Raw genomic sequence first — 22,033 nt, 5'->3', positions numbered from 1 at the left:
TTTAAACTGCTGTCCATGATACAGACTTTTATAGCTAATGTAATGCAATTAACGGCATGTGTTTCGCTGTAGTTTAGCTTGAATTGCCCGAGATTTCCTGTTTGATCAGTAATACAAGGTTAATTGATATATTCAATTTAGTTTTTTTATATGCATTTAAACCAGTTTCATAGATAGAAAGATAGTCCTGTTAGTTGTTCATGCTGTGCTTATTCAGAGTGCCAGTATTTACACTGGCAATGTTTCTGCACATGATCAATGAACTTAGATGATTTCTGGGTAAACACCTACACACAGCAGCTAACTGTGTGAATCACTGATGATGCAGCCTCATTTGACGTTTTGTGTTTTCACAGAGATCTGCAAAGGATCGGAGTGTCCCTTGCTGGACACCAGAAGAAAATACTGACCAGCGTACAGTCAATGAGGCACCACATCGATGACCAGTCTCCTACTGAATCTGTGTAGGCGCATTATAGAATATTCAACCAGTGTTCAGTCCGTGAACAAACAGGGTGTCATCCTACAACTCTCACATACATTGGTTTTCTGCATTCAGAAATCTCAATTTCAAAATTTTAAAATAATTTTCGGCCATTTCTCTGAATGGCCAGATTTGTCTTGCAGTCACTTGACAGACCTCTCATGCCAATTTCGCTTCTAAAGTTGGAATACCTCCTGGAATTTCATTGACATGTGATATTTGTTGAATATTAAAAAAAAAAAAAATAAGTGACACTGGAAAATGCTAAACTTATCCCTGATTTGGGGGCTACATAAAGTCTCACCCCCAAATCACTCAGAATCTGCTCTACAGGCCTTTTATTTACCAGTTTGACTGTTTGAAAGGAGATGAGGTGTGTTTTATTTCTTTTTATTTTATTTCATTTTTTGTTTAAAGATAAATCACACACACACTACTGTGAAGAAGAAACTGGCTGAGAAGACATGTCTAGGAAGGGACACAAACTGGACCAAAAGCCTGCTTCTGAAGAAAAAATCTGCAGCAGGCCTTTTCATCTCCAGCATGTCGTGTTGTTAGTTCTATTGCGTTGGTGAAAATTGCTATAATTTGAATCCAGACATTAATCAGCTGTTTAAATTGGACCTTTTTGAAGATCTATCTTCATATTGAAGAGTGTGTATATATTATGAAGTGGAAAGTTTATTTTCCACTTGCTCGATTACTTTAACTTTAGCCAACAGTATCTGACAGTATAATGTCATGGGAGTATTTGAGACTTTTTATGTGATTTTCTTCCCCTCTAGACTCATCACTGCAGACAACAAATAGAAAATACGATTTCACTGTTCTATGTTTTTGTAATTTCCACATGGACAGCTTTGCAAAGCCTGGCCTACATAAAGTACTTATTTTAGAAAGAACTCATGGTGGATGTTGTTTTACAATCAAATACCCTCTGAGCAAAGTTACAGAATTGGGTCTGGCAATAGAATCGGATAAGACATGTTAACCAGTAGTGATGTTGTTTCAGGCGAGGATGCAAATAACTTTCATGCTTGGAGGTATCGAGGAAAAAAAGCATCTTAAAGGACTTCGTGGATTGAAGCATTATCAGCTACTCAAAAGCAACTGTTGTGAACACAGCGCAGTGTCCACTGAATCTCAGAAAAGGTATTTTCGTCTAATCTCCTTGTGATTTAGCTGCAAATCCTAAAGCTGACAGCCATTCAAGCATTAATACAGTGCATGAACAAACCAGAAATCCAATGCTCATGTTCTGTCCATGCACAGAGCAAATCTCATTTCTGTCCAAAGTGTATGGCTGCCATCCAGATGGCAATCATCACTCTACAGCAGGCAGCCTGGCAGGGTCCTTTGCATTCATTCATTTCTTTTATTCACTGGCTGCTGGACATGTCCTTGTTGTCAGGGTCTGTTTTTACTGTCTCAAATCTAGATTGACATGTCTGATTAATAATGGTAGTGCCAATTTGTAGATGAAACTGGGTGAAGTGATCTATCCATTATCTCATCTATGAACAGGAAGCTTTGCCCACACATCGCAATATTGATTCGTGACAGAGGAACAAGAAAAGCAATAAGAAGTCAAATCCTTTGGATTTAGAGGGAAATTAGCAGCTCATTTATCACATTAGTACTAAATGTGATGTTTAAATCACTAGTCCTCTCCAAGTACAATATCAAGAAGGTCTGATCTCACTGCAGGCGCTCTAGTGGAGAAGCACTTCTATCTAAGCACTGAGCGGATTACCAGCTGTGAAACAACAGCAGCCTCGCTCTGCCGTCAGCCCAAACCTCTGGTCATGCGTGTGCACCCACATCTCAAGGATTACCCGTCAGTAGCTGTGATTAGACGTTATGATTTTATTTATCATCGACTGCGAGCCTGGCTCACAGTGAGAGAAAGTGAGTGTTCAGTTGTTTGCTTTCATTGCTGCAGAACACTGTTTGTGTTTGTTTCGCACCACTGCTCTCCACTGGTGGGATGCCCCAAAGTCTTTTCATATATGAACATTGTGACATTGGGAGGTCTGTGGTCGTTTCAAACCTCCAAACATTTCGTTTTCAGTTTTTTCCTGAAACTCTACTCTGACAGTACAACTGCAATTCCATTTGTTGCCTGGCAACAGTGGCTTATTGAACGTTTTATCAGGAAGTACTGAGATCAACTGGGAGCGCGTCAGTTGTTCAGATGTATGATTTGTTGTAAATAGATGCCTCTGGAAAACTGTCTCAGCGATGGCTCAGAGGTTTTATACAAAATGAGACAACTAGTGTGCCTAAAAGCTCATATTGAATGCCAGCTCAAAAATGAAAAAAAGTCATGCAGAAGAAAGTTATCGTGACAGGCAAGCGTCTTGCTGCATTATGTAACATCTGTAGCTAAGTGTGATCTTGCTTGATTCTTTTTTCTCTTTGTAACAAGTTGGGAGTGAGCTTTTAAAGACATTTCACACGTTACTGTGTCAGTGTTTGAAAAAAAAAAAAACAGGCAGACATAACTGGCAGAATGTTTTAAGGTTAAATAGATAGAATGACGTGTCAGAGTTTGAGCAGAAATATTCACCAGGACTTCTTAGTGGACAAATCATGCACTGTAAAAAGACTGATAGGAGGAGCTCATGGGAAAGGCAGGCTTGTCTTCTGAGGTATTTTTAAAAAGTTAAATCCACCCTTGATCTGTTGCCTAAAAAGTGAACATTTGCTCTGTGTTTGTGTTTAAACAAAACTGTGGCCATGCAGAGCTGAAACACTGTCTGGTTATATCTGTGCTGGATATCTGAGCACATACTCTGTTCTAATTCAGGACTAAAGTACACATTCTGTTCATTTTTCTTTTTCTCCTTTTTAAGTTGAGAGAAATGTCACCAAGCTTCACATCTTTTAAGGACTTTATTTTAAAAGAACTCAAAAAATGTCAAGAAATCTTTTTTTTCTTTTAAAAGAATATGTTTCCCTTTGACACTAGCTGTGTCCCGGGTTATTACTACAACTGAAGTGTTCATACTATAGTACAGACAAAACAAACATACGCCAGAATGCAGCATGGAGCTCCTCAAAGCTGCAAAAAAAACATTTTGAACACTACACGGAATTTGTAATTATGTCACTATATCAATATATATCCTTGGAAAATGTAACTATAAAAGACTGAAAAATGTTTCAGATCCATACTTACACACCACTTTGATCATTGCTGACATGAAAGACCTAATTGATTTGACATGCATCACTCTGTACTGTATCAGTCAGTCAGTACAAAGCAGTCCAAAGTGCCTTGTGGAATGTTCTTTTTCTTGCCATTTTTTAAACAACCTAAAAACTTGCTTGGTTTACATTCACACTTAATAATAGTGCTAAGTACCACAGAGCTGAAAAGATTATAAAAGACTAAATGTTTTGTTGCAGTTGGACACATACCAGGTAAACACTAGTACATTCTGCCACAAACTTTTGGTCGCACTTGTTACTTAACTAATGTGCATTAGGTAGCATAACTTTGAATATCAATCATACTTGAGGGTGATGTGACAAAGTTTAGCCAGCAGTGTAGGTGGGGACCTATTTTCCCACCTAGGATTAAATTAGCTACATTAGCTATGTGATGTGGCTGTTCAGTCTTCAGTCACAGGAGATTCCATCTTTCTAGGCATAAAGCTTTACCTGCATTTACAGGCAAGATTTAAATGGGATATTAGTCATCAGTGGGGGTTCAAAGAAAGAAAAAAATCTTCAACATGTAAAGTGTTAGTCTTACATGTTAGACTTTTAAACCAAAACAGTCAAAACTCTCTCAGTCTTGTTTACATGGCACTAAAAAAAAACTAATTATTGTGTTAGACCAAAACCAGACTTTTAAAATGCATGTAAACATGTTAGTTCAACTGAAATGGTACAAAATCAAGCATATCCAAACCAGATTATCACATCCAGATAATTTGATAACAGCTTGATTTACTCCTACATATACTCAGCTGGACTCACATGTGCTCCAAAGTTACTTATTGCACCATGAAGCTGCTCTCATTCACATACGTTTCTGATACTTTTGTCAGATGGCTAAACACATCACAATTTGTGACTGAAAATTAGCCCTTTGAGACTTTGTCAAATTGGCACATAGTGTCTTTAATAATATTGCTTTAATGCATAGTTGCTTTCATAAAATCCTGAATTTCTGGGTGCAGCGTCATCTGACAAAATCACCATTCAGGTAACTTAAAGATAACATCTGTACAATGAACCCGGTTACACTGATTAATCTCCCACAGAGAAAGTTACAGTCCACAGATTTATGGCATTAGGGATATTTTATGTAATAACTCAATTTTCCTTTCACGCATGTATATTATGACAAGGACGGTGGTGTAGTTAAATGGCATATTTGAACTGTGTAAGCTTTATTGCACCAGCTTTATTGTAAGCTTTTTTCATTAGTCTTCTCTAGACCCTAATCTTTCATAGGCTGTGAATCAAATAGTAAGATTAATTCACTGTCAGATGTCAAACTAATGTGGAAGACCACTGAGAGCCACTAGGCGCAGGGTACAAAAAAATCTATTAATGCAACCTGATCTCTTGACAGAACATGAAATAGCTATATGTTGATCAACAGCTGAAAATGGTGAAGTTTAACAAAAAGTCTTGAGATTAAATAAATTGCTTATTTTTCCTTTCTCTTTTCCACATGGAAATGCAGCTAAAGTCTCCATTCATAAGTATGTTGACATTTTAAGTCCTGTTGCGTCATAACTTCTGTTACATCTCACCATTGTTGATTTAAATGTGTAAAAGGAGGAAGGAGGCGATGGTGGAAAGTGCTAATTGGATAGACTTATATGCAAGAGATCACTATTGTACAACGTTTTACACAATCCTTGAACTTCTCTACTTCCTCTTACACTCACCATTTTTTCCTTTTTTTACTGTATTTCCACCCATGGCAAGGGTTAAGAGTTGAAAAAAGATGGTCACAGTTATGTTTAGGACTACATGTTGCAGTAAAAATTTTAGATCTTTAGATCTTCTCTACATTACCATAGAAAAACAGCCACCCAGAGACAAGTTCCCATGTGTCAATTTACAACTAAGGGTTGTGATATTACAGTAATGTGTTTTCAACTTAACTTTTGCACTACTTCCTGTGAGATCAGTCTGCTTCATAACTCATTACGGTATCATTTGCAAGGTTTACTCCCTCTGATCCGTTTTTCCCACAGTGATTATTTTGTATCCTCAAAAATACATACATTTATCTAATCGGCTTTTAAGCATCAAATGCTGAACTTGAGGCGTTGAGAGCAGTTTAGACACCAGTGAGTGACGTTTCTGTGACTTTGTCCATAGTTCGTTGAAAGTCTATGACCAAGGTAAAAGCTTGATTAACAAACTGGCATCGTGTTAATTTGATTGGATGAAGTTTGCTTATGACAGGCAGCGATAGACAGATGGTTCATCCAATCACCTGCCAAGTATTCTTTTAAAGCGTTTGCCATTTTTCAAACACTTTCATACAACAACTTCCCAGATGGTTCCTTGTAACAAACCATCTGGTGTGTCATTTTAGTTAAATAATACAAACCTGTATACTCCAATCACTTCTCATACGAGAAAAATTGCAGAAGAATAAAGATGGCACTTGGCAGCCTAAGGACTAGATTGGGTGTATACACCAGACAGTAACGTCAGTGCATGTCAACCTTGTTGTTTTTATTCCCTTTGCATGTAGTGTGCTTGATAGACTACTTTTGAGTTTAAGAGTTGAGAAGTGTAATAACTGCTCTGTATATTGACTGGTTTGAATTCAGCACTTTAATTTCCCAGCAGTGCTTTCTGCCTTTACTGTTGCATACAGTACCTGTGCTTCTTGGCATTTTACTGCCACCAGGAAAAATATTAAAGCACTGGCAATGTGAATGACATCACTCATGCTTGTGTATGCAGGAAAACGGGGAGCCTCTCGTGTAAAAAATATACGGAAACATGGATTTGGAGAACAGCTATTATTCGATCTTGATCGATCTTGAATGTCCTTGAAGTTTTTTTTGTTTGTCATCTTATCTATTGGGCCATAATTATGTCCCCGCATGTTACATAATGCTGTTTCAGTTTGTTGAAACTTATTTCTCTGTATGGGTAGAAAGCATCTGACCAGTTTGTGAGTGTGTGCGCGACCACAGCTCGTCTCATTTGTAAAACTCGTTTTATGCTGCTGAAATGCGTTGCAGTATGCTGGGATCACTGTCAGTGGAGACTATGAGGAAAAATGTTTCTCCATGTTCATCTCTGAATGACTGTACAAATGGCAGCTGCAGACAAAAGCCCTTCCTCTGTGCTTCTGATGAACTGACAGCAAAACCTGACATTTACTGCTGATGTTTTAGATAAAAATCGTGATGCAGACCAGCAGAGAGAACAGAAAAATAGACCACTAAACAACAAAGCAGGCTGACAAATGCAGGGTGACTCTCCTCTAAGTGCTTTAGGGTGGATTTATCTTTTAATTGGATGTATATCTTAACCTGGTTAGATGGTGCCGCTTTCTCCACTCTGGTGTAATAACTACTACAAGTAAGGCTGGAAATTTGAGCAGGTGAATTATGAAGAGTGAAAAAGTACAGGGAATAGAAGGGAGAAGGATGAGGAGGGAAGGGGAACAGAATAGGAATGGAATGGGAGGAGGAGGAGGAGGAGGGGTGAGAGGCAAAGCTCATCTTGTGTTTGAATAAAAATGAGGCTGGGTGTGGAGAGATTACTCTTTCTTTTTGTCTTTCTCTCCCTGCTCTACCTAACCATCCTCCTTTTTCTCCTAATGCCCATAACCTCTCTGAATAACTCACTCTGCTTCCAGTCCACATCCCCACTCTTTCCTTTGAACAGTTTAAAGGTAGGCAGTCATTCTATTGTGGATGTACTCTTTTCAAAAACATTTTAAACTCGAATCTTTTGAAGCTGTATTGGCTTTTTCACAAAAGCCCTGGCAGTATTTTGTTGCAAAATTTTCAGGGAGGTATTTACATCAAAACTATGAAAGTATTATTCTCTACCTGCCATACTCTTCGTGTCCCTTCAAACTAACCACAGTCCTGCTGTCACACACAATACATGCAGAGGATGTTCCCCCACTGATTTTGAACAGAGATTTACTGCTTCAACAACATAAAAACCTGCTGAGGTTGTTCCCTTCTCTCGCCCTCTCATCCCACTGTGATGCATATATATCTATTTCCAACCAAAATTTCTCAATAGAGCTATTGGATGGAATACCTTGAAATTTGGTTCATGTTCCCCTCGAGATGAGTTGTAATAACTATGATGACTTCTTCACAGTGTCTTCATTAGATTCAAATGCTTCCTTTGATGTGATTCATGACCATATATGTGCAAAACTAAACACCTTTACATCAGCCACAACTGCAATTTGTTTTTTTCAATGCTAATTAAAAACACATTAGGATTTTTATTCCCCAAATTATTAAGATAAACATTAACTTTACCTAATCAGCAAGTCTTGTCACATAAGCAATTAGTTTAAAAGACAGCCGAGCAACAGTCCAGCCACACAAAGCCGCAGACATGGCCGTCAGATTTGCATCTCTTAATACTTCTGCAGAAAAAAGGTATTGTTTTGACGAGCCTTGATCCTAAAACTGTGAACATTAACGTTTTGTTTTCCATAGTGCAGCAACATTTTCTCCACAACTTAAGCTTTTTGAGCTTTTTAGTGAATGTTTTATCACACTGACCTGAACTTCAAAGACCTGCCTGTAAACAAATATTGCAGAGAGCTTTACTTCATTTAGATCTTCTCATGGTCATTTATTTCTGTTCTAATTGCTTGCCATACTTTTCCGGATGTATGTAATGTATGTTTTTTTTCTTGGGAAAAAAAGAAAAAAAAAACAGCTGAATGATCAGCTGTAGTCTGCCTTTTCTCTGTTTACCTACAATACTGTTTTAGGTGTAAAATACTCATATAGTCAGAGCATCCCATTGTTATGTATTATGAAAATGTAACATAATGTGAGTATGCGCACACATGTGCATCTTTGTGTGCGTGTGTGAAATATCGTGTGTGTGCTGTTCAGTGTACAGTAAAAACTGTTTGTACATTGTGCGTGTGAGTTTGTAGCTGTAACTTTCTGACTCTTACATTTACAATGCACTGTTTGTCAATAAAGAAGACAAATTAAATTCATCAGTTTTGGGAATCTGTTAACTGTTAAGCATGAGATTTCAATTTGGCAGAAGATTTCAATTTAGGTTTAAATGAAATTCATGGTTTTGTTTGAGGTCAGCCTCAAAATAACTGAGCAAGTGGAGCCCAATTAAAACTCAATAACAGTATTAATTATAAATGCAGAAACCTGAAAAGACAAGACTAATGTTTAAAATAATGTCTTCTTAAATTACAACGTCAATCTTAACTAGACTATTACTGCAATTTGTTTTTATAAAGGAGAAAGTGGGTGAATAACTGTAACATGCAGAAGCATGTGTGGGATCCCAAACAATGAGGAAATAAAGGAAGATTACAACTGAACATTCTTTACAGTAGCCTACTGTACAGGACACACATATAGTGCATTACTCTTTGTTGAATATTCACTGCTGCAGGCAACTTTTAGCCCTAAATTTTCCTGATATACTGTGTGATAAATTTCTTAGTAGATTGGGGAAGACAGCTGCATATAAGAAAGGTAATAAAACTCCCTAATGAGTTCCTCTTTTATGCCAGCAGACTGAATTAATCATTTGTGATTAGAGTCTTTTTTTTTGTTTTATGTGTGAGCAACTCGTGTTTTTGAATGCTTTCTTTGTTTATAAATGTCAAACTTTACAATTTTCCAAAATAAGTTTGAATTATTTAGGCCAGAGACATAAAGACCTTTAAAACCGCTGAGCTTGCAATATAATTTCCAAAAACGTACAAAACCATGAAATGCTGTAAACTGTATGAATCAATTTTAAAGCTAAATTTTCCAATAGGAGACAACCATTACCTGACAGCCTGTGGAGTCAGCTGCAGTGTTTTATTCAGAGTAGTCAGAGTTCATTTGAAACTGACTAAAATAGCACAGGAACTACTGCAAACTGCTAATGGATGCCATGAATACATAGTAGAAGTGTAACTGAAAAAAATATATTGCTGAATTAAAGATTTTTTTCCTTCTGTATGAACTTGTCCTCGGATACACCCTTTAGTGAAAGGATAACAGATCCCGTGTAAACATCAGATTTTTTTCAAATTTTTAAGTCAAATTTTTAAAATGTATACCACATAAAGTCTGATAGAAGTCATTCAGACGTTCATAAAAACCCAGTAGGTGCCTCATTGTTAAATGCCTGCGTTGTATTAGTCATGTTGCACTTGACATACATGTCTGTCCAGAGACTGGGTAAGACTTTGAAGGAATATTTAAAAAGGTATTAAGTGTTGTTATGTTCTTAGGTTCATGGCAGCACAGAAGATCCACGCTATCACCACAGCTACAATGTAGGTGCCAGGTATTGTCACTGATTCAGTATATTACCAAGTGTGTATGTGCGGTCACAATCTCTCGTTCTGTTCCTGAGATAGTGTTGGATAATCGCCTGAAAAAGGTTTTTGCAGAACAGTATGATGTCATTTTCATGTGTTTTGGTAATCAACGCTATGATCGAGACTTCACCATCTCTACAAATAAATCTTTTAGATATGAAAAGTCAGCACTTGTTTGACATTTGTATAAACGTTTGCATATACATTTTTACATTATGACTGTTGAGGCCCTGGTTTTGACCACCAAAATTAGTTAAATAGTGAGTTAGTTAAACACACCTGTCACAGGTGACAGCTCCTGACATGATTGGCATGTAAGTTATTTTATATTTGTCTTATGTTCACCAAACAGTTAATTCATTCGAACCAAATAAACTAACTACACCACACCTTGAGTAGAATTTGGTACAATTGTGTTCACAACTTCACAAAAGGGGTTTATAGTAACTAATTCCATCATTAAAAGACAGCTTCAATTTTATCATCTCTCGGTAAATTAAAATAGTGCCAGTGATAGGAGATAACAATGTTCAAATGGTTGCAGCTTCCTGATTCATTTTTAAAAAGCTGGCTTTTACTAACAAAGAAAAAAAGTATCAATGGTAAGGAAACATTTTGTGAGAGCCATGTTTAGAATACATCAAATAATTTACTTGGGAGTTTGTAGAATAAGCATTATCAGGTTTTACCAGTAGGTAAATCTCTGTTGTTATCAGGAAACTGATAGGCAATAATAAGTCTTTTAAAAAAATATATCCATGTGGGAGCAAAGTGGCAACAAAAGAGAACCCAGTATGGATCCTTGAGGTTCTCCACAAACCAAAAAGGCTGAATAACACCCTTCACCCTGCTCTCTTAATTTGTTTTTTTCTTAATTTTTGTTTTTTCACCAAATGTAGACATTTTTAAATCCGGGTTAAAAACATTTCTTTTCTCATGTGTCTATGCATGTAATCTGCACGATATCTTTTCATTTATCTAGACTGTTGCTTGTATTTAAATTATTTTATTTGTTTCTCTTTATATTCTTTTGTGTATTTTTAATGCTTCTTCCACTCCCTGCTGCAATGCTTTTATTTTATGTAAAGCACTTTGAATTGTTTTGTACATGAAATGTACTATACAAATAAATTTGATTTGATTTGATTTGATATTATTAGTTTCTTCCCAAAATGGCGCCTTTATAATGTCATGAAATTTACTCTGACCTTTAAGTTGAGAGGGGGGAAAAAAAGAGACCACTTCATTTTTGCCAAACAGTGGCAACAGTGTTCAGAGGCAGATGTCAGAGGTCATCAGCTGAGTTAACTCTTATGAGTCCATTGGAAAACGGGGCTTTCCATCATGGTGTTGTTCAACTTGGCTCATTCTCAGTATGCTACACTTTCTTTTTCATTTTTTAGCCTGTTGACCCTCTACTCGTCTCGGCCTTCCTTCATTACTTGTCATGTTCAGAACTTTAGCTGAGAGCAGCTTCTACATTTCCCTAAATGTGTGTTGTGGTCAGCTTCCCTTTTTGTGTTTGTTGTTTTGATTGTGGCAAACTATGGAGAGCATGAGAACAGTGCTGGGACATTTGTCCACAGCTTATTTGGGACACATGATTGTATCTGTCAGCCAGAGCATTCAGAAAGCACCATTTTAGAAAACGTATTAATAGTTTTAGTCAGTCTTTTACTCATTCTTTTTTTTTCCAGTTGGGATGAGTAGTAGGAGTTAGCAAGTTCACTAAAGTTGTCATTTGATTGTTCTTGTTCGTTATTTGACTTGTGTTTAAATCAGTCATCTTCTTTGAAATTAGCTTTAAAATGAAAAAACTGTCTCAATAAGTCAGTATTTTAATCACAGCAGCCTGAAATATAGTGCACCATTAGGATTAAAATGATGTCTAAAAACCGGATCTTACAAGTGATTATTTAGTCATCAGGATCCAATTAGATTTTTTTTTTTTTCCACCTAATCCTAGCGATTAGGTGCCTCTGACAAGAGGCAGCACGTGAGGCTGGGAAAACAGGTCTCAGACTCCCGGACCATCAGCACCGGTTCCCCTCAAGCCTGTGTTCTTTCCCCTCTGCTCTTCTCCCTGTACACGAACAGCTGCCCCTCCAGTCACCAGTCTGTCAATCTCCTGAAGTTCGCGGACGACACCACCCTCATTGGACTCATCTCTGGTGGGGATGAGTCCGCCTACAGGTGGGAGATTGACCATCTGGTGACCTGGTGTGGACTGAACAACCTGAAGCTCAACGCTGTGAAGACAGTGGAGATGGTGGTGGACTACAGGAAGAGCCCAGCCCCACTCACCCCCATCACCCTGACAGACTCCCCAGTCCACACTGTGGAGTCCTTCCGCTTCCTGGGCAGCATCATTTCCCAGGACTTCAAGTGGGAGCTGAACATCAGCTCCCTGACCAAGAAAGCACAACAGAGGATGTACTTCCTGCGGCAGTTGAAGAAACTCAACCTGCCAAAGACGATGATGGTGCACTTCTACTCCTCCATCATCGAGTCCATCCTCACCTCATCCATCACCATCTGGTACGCTGCTGCCACCGCCAAGGACAAGGGCAGGCTGCAGCGTGTCATCCACTCTGCGGAGAGGGTGATCGGCTGCAATCTGCCATCTCTCCAGGACCTGTACGCCTCCAGGATCCTGAGGCGTGCAGGCAAGATTGTGGCCGACCCATCCCACCCCGGACACAAACTTTTTGAGGCACTCCCCTCTGGCAGGAGGCTGCGGTCCATCAGGACCAAAACCTCCCGCCACAAGAACAGCTTCTTCCCCTCTGCATCACCCTTGGCCTCACCAACAAGGCCCGCTGTACCCCACTGACATGACCCCTTATCCCCACTGACACTTTATATATTAACGTTATATTGACGTTCTGTCTTTCTGTCAGTACAGAGTGCGTTACATTAACGCACTCTTCTTAAAAATACTTTGCACATATTTTTAAAATTTTTAAAGTTTATTATTACTTTATTCTATTATTATTATATTTTTTGTCTTGTTCTTATGGCACCAAACAGACCAGGCCAAATTCCTTGTGATGTACAAATTACTTGGCAATAAAACCTTTTCTGATTCTGATTCTGAAAGACAGCCCATGTTGGATAATCAAATTAAACAAAAGCCACCGAACAATCAGAGCAGTATGAATCCCAAAGGTTTCACTGACCACTACAACAAAGATTCCATCGCAGCTGAAGCAGGGCCTTACTTGGCTGATGTAGAATAAGGAAAATTAATAGGTGACTAATGCTGCCCCTTTTCCACTCCACTGAAGGAAAAAAGCAAACACCTGAGACAGCATTGAAGCTGTCTAATTCGAAACTTCTGTTCCTCCAAACCATTTATGTCAACTTAGTGTTCAGTTGTCAAACCTAAACTCAACAGAAGATAATACTCTGCATAATACTCTGCCTCTGTGAGTTAAGACCCAGTCTGTGTCTCATTACTATCCGAGTTTAGAGAAACAGGCCAGATGAAGTAAATGGTGCTCATATCTTATGGATGATACCATAAGTGCTGCCTCGGCCCCCTGGCTTCCAGGGTTAATGGCTTTTAGTAGCGACAGCCTAAAGCCTGGCCAGGCGTGTTAGAGAGGGAGCAGAACTCCAGGCGTAGCAGCATGACTTCATCACCGGCAGAATGAGTGAGTGACACAAGGAGGTTAAAAGAGAAAATAGAGAGGAGGAAAAAATGAGAGATGAAGTTATGAAGGATATTCTATATGAAAGAGCTTGTTTGTGTGAGTGTCACGCACAGCGAGTCATCTTCAAACAGTCTCACCCCAACACAAATCTGTCTTTTCTCTCCTCCCCCAACAACCTCTGGGATAAATAATTGACTCTTTTCTGACACTGGTCCACTGGTGTGAACCATTTTGCTCCACAGACTTCAGGGATGATACAGCATGTCTCTTTCTTTTTCCGTCTGTCCTGGTTTGTCTTTTATCTTCTATCTTTCTCTCACAGAACTCTCTGCAGGAAGCAATGATTTTCTTTTTTTTTTTTTTTTTTCAAGGAATGAACGCTTATCTATTATTGAGCAGCAGTCAGTAGCAGCTATCTCTATCCAGTAGGCTGTAAAATAAATATGACACAGTGATGTGCAGTGATTTACAAGGATCCTGAACGGAGCCCTCTCAGGCTCTAAGGTTTCTGAGTTCTACAGTAACCAGCAAAGCACAACTTTCACAAGACAAATCCTCAAAACACCTAGGAAAATAATTGTTAAGCAGTAGCATGTAAAAGAAACACCCTTTGTATTGATGACTGGAAAGAAAGGGGTTGTTTAAGTGCCCTGCTAGGTTTTTTAATATGTTTCAAGTTGGTTTTGTTTCCCTTATAGTTAAGTTTGAGTCCCCACAGTCTAAGTTCCCTGCCTCTCCAGCAGGCACACCTGCTCCTCATTAGCTAATTACTCATATTTAAACATATTCCACAGCCTGCCTTTGAAACTCTATCCTCATTTTCTCTGTTGTTTTGATGATTTAGCTTTCCAAGATTAGCTATGCTTGACAACTCTCTGCATGCCACGGATTTGTTTTGATCGAGTCTCGCTTTTTGTCAAATCTGGTTTACCTCAATATTTATCTCAATACAAAAAGAGTAAAGACCACCGAAGTCTCTGGGCCACAGCAAAACTTGCAGTCACCACCTGCAAAAGGGAAGCAGAAAGAATAAGTTACAGGCTAGAACTGCAACTGACAAAATACTCTTTCCCTCCAATCCACACTTATGAAAACTTAATTATGAGTGTTATGCTGGATTTTTACTAACATATAACCCCAAATGTGTATCAAAACTATAAGACTTGGAAACATGCGTCATTATGGAAGATTTTACTTTGAGTAACAGATCATTTCCTTGACTACTACCCAACATATATGGATAGTGTTCTCAGTGAAAACCATTCTTTCCATGTCATCTCTGGCTCCAAAGACCCAGGACGGTGACTCAGCGCTTCAAAAGGGGAGTCCACAAATCACCAAGTGACATCACTGTAGCTGCACCCATCTTTTATTTACACTCTGTAGGGATAAACACCAGTTACATGTGCTCTTCTGTCTCTGTCTTATTCAAATTGAGGATTTCTCATTTTCATTTTTTTATTTATTTTCTTAACAATTTTATCTACATTAAAACAATTTACAGCAAAAACCAGAACAAGCAAAACCCATTAAGAAATCTGTTTAAGCAATTTCCATTCTTAATGTTCAAATCCTATTTTCTCAAAAATAAAACTCCCAACAAAGTTGCTGTACACTAAACAAGATTTAACACCATCAGGGCGGTTGGTGGCGTAGTGGGTTAAGCATCCCCTCCATGTACAGAGGCTACAGTCCTCGCTCCAGCTGGACCTGGTTCGAGTCCCACACTGAGCAGCCCTTTGCTGCTTGTCTTCCCCCTCTCTCTGCTTCCTGTCTGTCCTATCATTGCAGGCATGAAAAGCCCCAAAAAATACTTTGAAAAAAAAAAAAGATTTAAGACCATCATGCTACTGCACATTTCTTTTCTAAATCCAAAATGTTGATCTTTAACTGTAAAAACATGGAATATCACTGTGACTAGTATCAAAGTCATACCTTTTGTTTTTGACCTTTTAGTTTTTGCATCCCCAACAGGGATAACATCTTTAATTTGTTAAGAGCAATTCAAATTTTTTACACAATAAGATACGCTGCAAAGCTGCATCACCACTTATTAAATTCGAACCAAATTTATTTAGTCAAACAGTGGAGAAACTTTCAAGGTGTGTAGAGCAGCACATTCAAACGTATTAATAGAAAACATCTGTGAGTGGTCCCAGAAACATAAACAGTTAAGAAAACTGTGGCAACAACAACAGCGTTGTAAATTTAGGTTCAAAGTGGCACGTCACCCCAACAGGAAGAAAACACCTTGTTTAAAAAAAGAGCTTTATGGCTTTCCGGCCTTCTTGAACTGTGAACTGTTGTTGTGACATGTGACTTAAATCACTCTTGACCTCATCATGTCACAGCTGCACAGTGAGTGCTGGTCCACTGACTCACAGCAGGGTCAGATGACTTCACAGAGGAGCTATAAGAGGGACAGATTGAATATCTTTGTCAAGCTCAGATTGTCAAATACTTTTGGTATTTCCCACAGCCTGGTCTGTGTCTGTCTAAAGCTGTTCTTCCAATCATGTATTAACTTATGACCATCATCTTAATGAGCTCAGGAAGATCTGTCTCCCCCTTGCATTGGATCCAGATGAAATTAACCTTGCTGTGAGCATCTTAATTTAAGGTATGTGGGTCAAACCCAACTTTGATGCTCAACTCTTTCTGTTTAAAATGAATTTGATATTCCCCTCAAGTTACTACTGAAGACGATTCAAGATAAGATAAACAACTTTGTCCTTACCTTGGATCCATACAAATTATTCCCAGCCTCATTAAAGTGTTGCTTGAGGTATTCTTGAGATATGAAGCTAAAATTGAAATGTGCTAATTTACTCAATCTGTCAAAGTTAAGCTACTTGTGTTGCAAAAACCTTTAAACCTGTAAAAAATATAGAAACATGAATTACATAGAGTGATAAGTATCACCTCTGATCATCTGCATTTTCAGAGTAAATCATCCTCCTTCCTTTTTCCACTCCTGCTCTTCTTCCTCCAACATTATAACCCAACTTTTACCTTCCTGCCCCGTTTCCTGTGTCCCATTGTTGGTTTTTTTCTGCCCTAAAGCCTGTTGAGACTAAATTTAGCTTTCACTGCTCCATGGATCAGGTGCTTTCTGAGGATGCTCTCTGTGTTTGCAGGAAGCAGCTCAGTCAAATCACATGTCTGATGGTGTGAGGTTCTCCTTTTGAAATATTTTCAAAGTTTGAACAGAAGAAAACATGCAGAAAACAAAGCTGTATAACAATACTGACTAAGTACAGGAATCTGTACGAACTGCTAAGGGTTTGAATGTAAAACTGATATTGATGAGCCACAAATGAATAAAATATATCAACTTCAGGAAGAATACTGACTTTTTTTGTTATGTTCTTTTACACTGTTCCCAAGACATGTCCGTGTGGCATTTGTTAAAACAGATACAGTCAATAATTGCGACAGTCAAGAATAAGGGACCTCTAGTGGTGAGAGTAATTACCTGTCAGGGGCAAAAAATGTTGCGTTGGAAATAGAATGTTTTTTAGCTCTAACCGTGACTTTTTTCAAAGTTATTTTCAAAAGCAAACCAAAACGCGACACGTCTCATTGTATAATGTTTTGTTTACCAAGGCAACCAGTGAAATGGCATCTCTAACCCTAACCAACTACTGTTATTGCCTAAACCCAGCTGGGAAGTGACAAAGTTGTTTTAGTAACATGTTATCATGTTAACCAAACAGGAAAAAAAACAGACTGCAACGGACAATAAGTTCTGCAGAGAAGATTATTGGTGTCATCCTGCCCTCCATCCAGGATCTGTACATGTCCAAAGTCAGGAAACGGGCAGGTAACATCTCTGCAGACCCATCACACCCTGGACACAAACTGTTTAAACACCTCCCTTCTGCAAGGCGCTACAGAACTCTGTACGCCAAAACAACAAGACACAGGAACAGTTTCTTCCCTCAGGCTGTCTCTGTGTTAAACAGCTAAAACCGGACTTCAGTGTTTCATCCTTGCACCATGCACCAATTTGCACTTCTGATTTAATCTTGTTCTATGTCTATTTTTTGGCTATTTTTTGTAATTGTTGCACTAAAGAGAGTGAGGTGTAACAGGAGTCAAATTCCTCGTGTGTGTCCACATACCTGGCAATAAAAAGCGATTCTGATTCTGATTCTGATGTTAATATCGTGACACGTATCGTCACAAAAAATCTGGTTGAAAGTGCAGCTCTTACCTGCTTTATCCACCCTTCTCCTTCTTCCTTATGAGGACTTTGTGACTTTTTAAATGAAATACTTGAGCATGACATCTGTTCTGATGTAGAAACACTCGTGTGAGTCATTTTCCCCATCCGCTGCTTGATCAATTTGCAGGAAGCCATTATGAGCTTTTATAGAGGGGTATGAACAAAAGAGTTATTTGACCATTTTAGCTGAAGGACTTGATGATTTCTATCAGTGTCTCTCATACCGATACAAACAGACCTTAAGCCTGTAGCTCAAAAAAAATTTCAAGAAACTCAGGATATCTTTTTGTGAACAGGCTTCACCAAGCCCCAGCTGAAATAATACGAGTTGGTGTCATTAGGCTTTTTATCAACTCAGAAAGTCGGGTAACGTTTTCAGACTGTGGTCACTAACGTGCTCTCGTAGGGGGGGATTTGTATTAGATCAATCACAAACATGGAGCTTGGGCTGCACAATGATTACAATGTAACTTGAAACCACAACAAATGGGACAAATTCGTAGATATGACAAGGACTAAGAACAACCCAGTGGCTGCAGATAAAGCCAGAGGAGAGACCAGGCAAAAAGCTGCAGACAGTGTAAATGTGAATGGACTTGTCATTATTGTTGCACCATCATTAGGATGGGTTACCTGAGTAATCTTATAGCATCTAAGACTGTTTTTACCCTTATCCTTTAGTTACAAACCCAGTGGCATTGGAAGCAAATAAAGAAACATTAAAACATTGGCATAATTCACACCGAGAAAATAACTTTTTTTTTCAAATGTCAAGCTTTGTGTGAGGCTTTCTTCCTCCCATTGTCAGAGAATTGATTTGTTAGTAGCTTATGTTTTCACAAGTGTTGATCTTTTATCACCGGCACAATCCTTTCCATAGCATGTTGTTTGAGCATTTGTGATGCTATGGAACCCAGCAAAGAAGTGAACAACTGTCATGAAATTGATTTAAACCTGAGATGACCTCACCTGACCATAAGCTGTCCCTGGGGTCAGTATTCAACCATTTAATTACTTGAAGGGTTAGTTCAACCAAATAAAGTAGGTTCAATTCTACTTGAGACCTTCTTACATCTCCCTCTCCAGTGGCTATAAACCAAATTTGTTTATAATGTCTAATTTCAAATCACATTCAATAGCTTCCCTTCTTTCTGAAATTATAATATTGCTGCTGTTAAATGTAAATTCTTACTACCACCTATTGCATAGTTACTATATATAATGTTCTCCTTTACACTGCCATCTATGTATTTTTTTATTACTGTTTTCACATATTTTATTTATTAATTTGTTTTTTAATCATTGATTTACAGTATAACATGATTTATGTACACATTGTTTTTTGTTACACTGTTCATTTATTATGCTGTTGTGTGCTGCTGTGATTGAAATTCTTCCTATATGTGTCATGTGTGGGTGGCGGCGCGGAAGTAGGACCCATGTGCAGACACAGGCCGAGAGCCAGGAGGCAAAAATGAAACATTTCTGTTAAACAAAGCCGGAAATACATAAAAACTGAAATATGGAAAACAAAATGCTACATAACTAGAACGGACAGACTGGCCAAAATAGAAACCGAGGAAACCGGGAGTTTAAATACAGAGGAGGGTGATTGGTGAATGAGTCCAGCTGAGGATGAGTGAACACAGGTGAAGGGAGTGTAGCTGATGACTATACTGAAGAGAGACTGAGGAAACAAGTGAGGAAATGATAGAACCCAAAGAAGAAACAGAATGGAAAAACAAACATCCAAACAACACGGATCAGGATAATATGGGTTGTTCAGTCCAGTTTAGCCCACAGTCCTGATGTGTTTCAGTCATGTGTTTCAGTTGTCTCTGTGAGTCTGAGTATATACTGTACTGTAATCAGTTCAGCTATGTACATGCGCTTTATTTGCACGATATGCCCCCGTGCTTTTATCTGAGTTTGTGTTTTGCACTAAGTGCTTCCAAAACGTGGTATGACTCAGCACTGTGCCTGAATGATTCTTATGCAAATTTACAGTGATATGCTGTTCACTCTTTCTGTGTAGACATATCTTACCAAACAGCTCTGGCTCAGCTACTGTCCAAAGATATAAGAGTCTGCGTACCTGCACCCCTAAAGCTCATAATTAACTAAACAAAAAAACTGCATTGGAAAAATGTGTAGCTTTCTAGGTGCTCTGAACAGCCACATCTCTGTAGTTTTATCCTGTTTTAAGTTGGACTGATAAATTAAGGCCTTCTTCAAACCAAATCAGCTTGTAGATGTGTTCTTTTTATTAATCCAGGGTTCATCCGACACATCCTCAGTGTGCCGAATGCAATGAACATACAGATAGAACTTGAGTCATGTTCGGTAACTACCCTTTCCTACCAAGAGTGACAACTCTTAAAGCAGCCACAACAGGAAGATTTGGTATTACATGGCAGGGTTATTTTCCATTTTGTAATATATATTTTTTGTACTAATGTTTTCCGTTGCTGTTTGTTTAGGTAACAAACCAACATACTGTAGTTGTTACTCAGACTGATGTGCAACAGAGTTGTTCATTTTCCTACCAGTTAGGATCTATAACTTAAGCTTTACCATTTGTTGCACTTTTAGTCTTTGTCCTGTCCATCCAAAGCTAACAGGCAAATAAAAACTAAGAAGGCAGATGTAAAACTGAAAAGGAAAAAGAGAAAACAGTAGTGCTAAACCACAACCCCAGCTCCAACCCTAATTCTGCTCGTCACTCTGCAGTTTAATGATTTAATTATTGGTGATAGCTCCACAAGGAAGGTCTTGACACTGTGGCTATGTAAACGCTTTATGTCCCCATAACCATTAACAGTAACACATTCATGCACATGCACGGCACGCAGTTAGTCTGCTCAGGACTGAACCTACAGGTTGATTTGATGATGTGACCATGAGATGGAGAGAGAGGAAGTGACACAAGTTTGCAATGCCATAGCAACAGGCCACTATTGAGAAATCAGCTTCTCATTTAATCTTTTCGTAAATCATCTTTGAAAAGACAGCTCATTGACAGTATCTGTGTGTGTGTGAAAAAGAGACAGGGGGGATGTGAATGAATGCATCTCCACAATAATTGTGTTCGATGCCTCCTTCCATACTTTTTCCACTTCACGTATACAAACACACACGCAACCTTCACTTCTTTCTCTTTGTGAGTGGATGGATTTTCTCTCGGTGCTGGCCTTGTCTCGTCTCTGCACGAAGCAGCATTTTGGAATAGCAATCAGCCAGCTTCATTTGGCCCCTGTCTCTCTGTGAAAGGCTGCTCTACGAAGGCGTCTGAGTTTCCTTCACTGATTTATTTATGTGGTTAGTTGCTTTGTTCTTAAGTTTTTGGAAAAATATAAACCAAATGGATATAAAAATCACAGACATACACTGCGTTGTTGAACTTCAACACATTTTATTTATTTTATCTGTCTTTTATCCTTTCCACGACACTGTACAATTACATGATGACTAAAATGTATGATTTCTGCTTCTAGCTACTGAAAAAGGCCACAATCTTATTAGTATTGTTCTAACTTTTCAAGGGGCAACTTAGGAATGAGTCGGTGTCTAGCTCTTTAGTTTAGTAAAAACAATTAATATATTTACAAACGAATGGCTAAATAAATTTTTTTCAAAAAAAATTAAATTCAGTAATCTGAATATTTTCCACTTTGTGATGTCAGTTGCAGGATTGTTTCATCATATTAAGTTAAATTAAGTGTTTAGATTAGGCTGACTCAAGCAGAGTGGCACAGAAAGTTACTTATAATCTGTTCCTATCAAATTCCTATTTGATTCACAATGATTACTATGGTTAACACTTAGGACTAACACACAGGAACTGATGGGATGTCTTTTGTTCAGCCATGTGCAAAACTTTCAAGCTAGTATTGTTGCGGATTTTCTATCTTGGCAAATGTGGCCTTTTTTTCACACCAACATCAATGAGTTTCAGAACATTTCTGTCACTCTCTGTCCCCCTTTCCCTTTGTTTTTTTTTTCATCTTCCTCCTCTTTAAAGCTGCTTTTTCATGCAGTCTCTCTGTCTTGACGTTATGCAGAGGCCGGAGCTATACAGCTGCTGCACAGTCCCCAGCCTTGTTAATATTTCACATGGTTAG

General features: G+C 38.4%; 1 protein-coding gene across 1 annotated transcript in view; it reads left to right on the top strand.

The window, feature by feature from the left end:
* LOC142400727 (ephrin type-B receptor 1-like) overlaps window positions 1-11,090 on the top strand; it is a 90,898-nt gene extending 79,808 nt beyond the window's left edge. The window contains exon 20 of the mRNA XM_075485876.1: window positions 357-11,090. Within this exon, the coding sequence (XP_075341991.1) occupies window positions 357-468 (112 nt within the window). The 3' untranslated portion in view covers window positions 469-11,090. The remainder of the gene's footprint in view (window positions 1-356) is intronic.
* Window positions 11,091-22,033: the final 10,943 nt, after the last annotated feature.

This window comes from Odontesthes bonariensis, chromosome 15 (assembly GCF_027942865.1).
Source record: "Odontesthes bonariensis isolate fOdoBon6 chromosome 15, fOdoBon6.hap1, whole genome shotgun sequence".
Lineage (NCBI taxonomy): Eukaryota > Metazoa > Chordata > Actinopteri > Atheriniformes > Atherinopsidae > Odontesthes > Odontesthes bonariensis.
This window is presented reverse-complemented; position numbering and strand designations above follow the sequence as displayed.